Genomic DNA, 5,344 nt, shown 5'->3' with positions numbered 1-5,344 from the left:
CACTTATGTCCAGGATTGAACACAGGTATTGTTTAATGAGTACTTCATGTTTGACTGTGTTATTTGACATTTCCATATTACTTCATATTTGACAAAATTTGGTGTGTTTTGGTGAATTTTTATTAATAAGGACACTTTGTGATGCCTGTCATGAGGAACGTGCATCTCATTAGCGTTCAATCCTGGACATATCTGTGTTCTTGGGCAAGACATTTTATTCTTACTGAGCCTCTCTCCACCAAAGTGTATAAATGGGTACCATCGAATTTACCGGTTCTGTATGCTGGGGGGTAATCCTGCGATGGACTAGCATCCCATCCAGGGAGAGGCACTATGAGAGGAAAGCGTCTTGCCTGACAATTCAAGGTAGTGAACCCAGACTGCTCAATCCAGAGTCTGAGGCACTTACCAGTAGTGAAGGCCCCCACGCCTCAGTTAAGGCTGGTACTAATTTTTGAAGAACACAGGGAAATGAATGAGGAAGTAGACCACTTCAAGCAGGTCCCCATCTTTAGCTTCTGCAACATATAGCAACTGTGAGTATTTCTACTTCCCCCTGGATGAAATACCTTACTGGGTTACTTTCAGTTTTCATTTTGTTGATATACCCATTTAATAATTATAGTTATTGTACCACCAGGGTGGGGTGAGGTACTGTCATTAAGTAGAGTTAAATTTCTTGTGCAAGAACACCATAGGCAGTTTAAGATACGCTACGGCGAGGTGCTACTACGGCTACCGTAACCGAAAAGGTCTGGGGAGAGTACGTCTCGGCAGTCCTCCAAATTTAGTGTAAAAGCAAGGGGAAATACAAAGAAACATGGGCTAAGGAGTTGCAAATCTCTTTTATTTAGTTTTCCACAGCCGAATGGACCCGCTCAAAAAATATATAGTTGTTGTTTGCTTGGCTAGGACTACCAGAATAGTTCTGAGCGAGAGATTCTTTCTACAGCAGCAATACACAACAACACAACAACAATTAAAATCGATGAAATGTTTAATTTTAAAAATGCAAATATCGCATAGAATACCGAGTTATGAACTGAAATATACCAGTACTCACTGAAGCAAAATGGTAGCGGATACCTATACAGCTATAGTACATCTCTACTTAACTGTAGAGGCAAAAAAATGGCACGTTTAACACGAGTACTTTTCTTGTCCATACCGACACTCGCACCGCACGATTTAGTCAAATTCGGGATAAGACTTTTTAAGCTTATGAGCGACAAACGTGACAACTGTTCGACTACAATTAAATTCAAAGGATACAGTATTCGTTGGAACTCTTAAAATGCTTTGAAACTCGTCGTAAAATGACAGAGAAGCGAATAAAATCCCACGTATTACCACTACGGCAAAACCTCCCGACTCGCGTAGTCAGATTTCACTCTACGGCTGGACGTGACTGACTGACATGCGCAGTATCTTATATTTGGAGAAAATTACTTCCGGCAGCCGTAGTAGCGCCTCGCCGTAGCGTATCTTAAACTGCCTAATGACCCGGCTAGGGCTCAATCTTGAACAGCTCCATCAATCTAGAATCAAGTGTGCTTAGAGGACCCTCCTAGGTGATTGGAGGCCTCCTCTTAAAATATTATGTATTATTTATTTTATTATTATTACCAAATCCGCATGACAGCTGTGTCTACTACTACTACTAGCAGCTGGTGTCAAGAAGAAATTATCACATTATTCATTTGTTTTGGTTTGTTAGTAGGTTGCTTGGTTAACATTGGTTGGTTAGTTCTTTGGTTGGTTGGTTGGTTGGTTGCATTGGTTGCTTGTTTGACATTGGCTAGTTGGTTCATTTGTTCAGGTTAGTTTCGTTGGTTGCCTGGTTGGTTGGTTGGATGGTTGGTTAGTTGGTTGCTTGGTTGGCGTTGGTTCATTGGTTGCTTGGTTGGCTGGTTGGTTAGTTGGTTGCTTGGTTGACGTTGGTTCATTGGTTGGTTAGTTCTTTGGTTGGTTGGTTCATTGGCAGGTTGGTTAGTTTGTTGGTTGGCTGTTTGGTTGTTTGGTTGGATGGTTGGTTGGTTGGTTAGTTTGTTGGTTGCTCAGTCTGTCGGTCCGTCAGTCCGACGTCCGGCCGTATGTCCGTTCTCTCATTCGTTTAGTGTTAACAAATAGTGCCTTAGGTGGTGGAAAGGGAGATAGATAATGGTCACCTCTGACAGAGTTGTGTAATGCCATCCAGGAGGAGTAGCAAATATTCATGTGATTGACTTATTACAGGTTCTTTGAGTGGGAGACACTGAAAGGAGGAAAGAAACAGCCATATTATATCTACTTTAAAAAAGATGCAAAGGCGGAAGTTAAAGAGGAGGAAACTTCCACCCAACAAGGTGGAAATCCTCAAGTAAAAGAGGAGGCATCACCACATGAGCCAGATGTGAAAAGTGTTAAAATAAAAGATGAGCCAGTAACATTGTCAAAAGTTAAAGAAGAGGCTACAGTGTGTTGTGAAGATCGACGTCTGTTGACCATGGCAGGCTTATTTGATTGCTGGCAGGCACCAAAGGTGTACATTCAAAGATGATATAATTTGTGTGACTGGATAATTACAATAAGGAACCCAAAAGTGTGACCACTTTAATTTACTCACACTCTTTTGTGTAGTCATTATCCAATCAGAAGCCGAGGACAGCTTCAAGTTGACTTCTGATTGGATTAAATCTGCACAATAGAATGTGAATATTAAGTGGTCACAATTTTGGGCTCCTTCAGCTGTAAGTACTGGCTGTGTTTATCATGATGTGACTTGTAGATTGTATGATGTTGTACCAGTTGGAAGGGGAACATACCGTCGATTGCGTCTACCTGTGAACGTACGCGCTAAAAACATGTTTACACATGACGTCAGACGTCTGTGTTACAGGTGTCAAACTTTGAAGTTTAGCAGACTGTAACGACAACTTTTGCACTCAGAATGCTCAGCATAAACACTGAGTACGGGTAAAACTTTACACTAGAAATGATTCAAGTGAACCTGTGTATGCGTATCAACACAGATCAGCATCAGTTTCTCAGGAGAAGTCATTATATCTAATCTTTCAGCTATTTCGAAACCGGAATGTGTAAAACTTTCCGCACGAAAGTTGCTGTTACGGTCTGCTTAACTTCAAAGTTTGACACCTGAAACGCAGACGTTTTACAGGTAGATGCAATTGCAGTAAAATTACATTGTGTAAAATGAAAAGCATCTGTGAGTTGAATAAGCTGAACTTCTGTAATTGTTTGAATTTACAGGGCAGCACCAATGAAGGTGAAGAACTTTTTTCATATACCATAATCACAGTGGATTCATGTTCATCTCTAAACTGGCTACACAATAGAATGCCAGTAAGTCTTGTAGTAATCAGTAACAGTTATTTTTGCTGATTAGTGCATGCATATGCCAAAGCTTCTAGAATGTTGACACATGTACTGAATTGAATTATTACATTAACTTCTCAAACTCATTAATTATTCATGAGCTGATGATCCAATCAGCTCGCATCAATTGGGTCAGGTGCATGTATGTTGATACCCAATGAACATACCGATCAAGACACGGTAGATTAGTTCAAAAGCTGATCAAGACACTGATCAAGAAACTTGAATTTTAATCAGTCTTAATTATAATTCTAAATACAGCATTTTTCCCCGCTTAAATCATTGCTTACAATAACAATACAGCAACACTTAATGTGAAGCCCTTCTCGAACGCCATTCTTCATCTCGGCATCTAAGCAACGTCGGAAAAGGACAAGCCTTCAAAAAATAACACACAAAATTAAAGTCCTGAAACAGTGCATTTTAAATTACTAACCAATTCGGTCTAAAAGTTGTCAAGTACCTTTTGTCACTAGCGTCCAGAGGATTCAAAGCTTCTGATCCATTTTTCTCCTCCAAATAACGCTTGAGGGGCACAAATGGTACCATAAACAGACTTGGGAGGGTATCTTTCACCGGACTTTTTAGCTACCTCCATCACAAATTTTGACAACCAATAGTTCAGCGACAGAGCGTCCATTCCAGCAATATCTGCACTCACAGCCGCATATAAAATATTCATTTCATTTACCATATGAATAAAAAACAGACAATAGCCTATTGAGCACGCCTACTAATTGCCTATATTCTTCGAAAAAAAATTCTCATGCTAGTTTGAGAAGCCAGCTCAAAAACTCGTGCTTCGTTTTTTCATCAGGGGTTCCAAACACCTTGAAACAATAAAAGCACTCCGCCTTCGGCGTCGTGCTTTCATCTGTTTCTCGGTGTTTGGAACCCCTGATGAAAAACTCGCACTCGTTTTTGATCTATTGCATCAAAAACAAGAAATTATATATTTTGTGTCTTTTTTTAAGGCAATTTTAGATGGCGAAGAAGAGGTCTGTCAGTGGTTAGAATACGGAAAAGTCCCATGGCAAAAGGTAGATACACAAAATATTTGCTAAAAGCCACCTCCCTTAAAAAACTTCTAGATCAACTTCTGGATATTAAACCATTTGTTTGGTAAAATGCACTGTAAAGGGACAGTTTCCTGGGCCGATTGACAAAAGTTTTCTTAAGTTTCCGTGTTGTGTTATCAAAGGAAACCAAATATACCAATAAATTGGATAAAAGATTCTGCATAGAAATCAGAACACATGTTTTGGGTAAGAAGTACAGGATTACAATGATGGAAGTGGATTATAGTTCATCAATGTTCTTTTTTTGTGACAGGATGTCAAGATATCAAATTGTCTTTTTGGTGAAATTTTATATCTTTTGACTATAATTATCTTTTCTTTTTAGTTGACATTTCTTTGCTTTCACCACTTGGTGTTTTTTTTTTTCTTTTTTATTGCAAGATAATAACTGTCATTTAATTAATACTTCTGAAGGCTTTAGACCTTGTAACACCCAAAGACTGTTTGGAGTGGTATCCAGTCTCTACGATTGTCAACAATTCTAGGAATAAATCACCAGAATGCATCAAGCCAATTGACTTGTAAGTGAAATCTTACAATACTGAAATGAATTATGTTTAAATATTTATTATAAGTCTAAATTTCAAATTGATTACATGTATTTTCACCATTCTTGTGGTCTAGGAACTACTTGTAATGCTGCTGCTTTTGGGGGGGGGGGGGGGCAATCCATGAAATACATGCATTAAAAAACACAGCCTTTAGAAAGCCACGTGCAGATGTTAAGATCTTAATATTAATTTGGTAATAACTCTGGCAACCTTCAATGCATTTTATTTTTATGGCGTTTACAATTCATGAAAATCCTGCAAAATTGGCTGGTAAAATTTTCACAGGAAACATTTTTGCAATCTTTCATCACAAATCACTTAGAATACAAAAACCAAGAA

At 38.8% G+C, this 5,344-nt stretch overlaps 1 protein-coding gene across 1 annotated transcript; it reads left to right on the top strand.

Annotated features, from left to right (window-relative positions):
- Positions 1 to 5: 5 nt before the first annotated feature.
- Positions 6 to 4,979, top strand: LOC144639766 (abasic site processing protein HMCES-like; the record flags this gene model as incomplete). The annotated part of the gene is made up of 5 exons (XM_078499060.1): positions 6 to 25; positions 2,236 to 2,521; positions 3,250 to 3,342; positions 4,350 to 4,415; positions 4,869 to 4,979. Coding segments are annotated over 5 exons (576 nt in total), but the record flags the coding sequence as incomplete, so codon positions are not given.
- Between the last annotated feature and the right edge of the window lie 365 nt (positions 4,980 to 5,344).

This window comes from Oculina patagonica, unplaced genomic scaffold (assembly GCF_052425735.1).
Source record: "Oculina patagonica isolate OP01 unplaced genomic scaffold, crgOcupat unplaced1288, whole genome shotgun sequence".
Taxonomy (NCBI): domain Eukaryota; kingdom Metazoa; phylum Cnidaria; class Anthozoa; order Scleractinia; family Oculinidae; genus Oculina; species Oculina patagonica.
The sequence above is the reverse complement of the archived record's forward strand: the minus strand, read 5'-3'. Positions and strand labels throughout refer to the sequence as shown.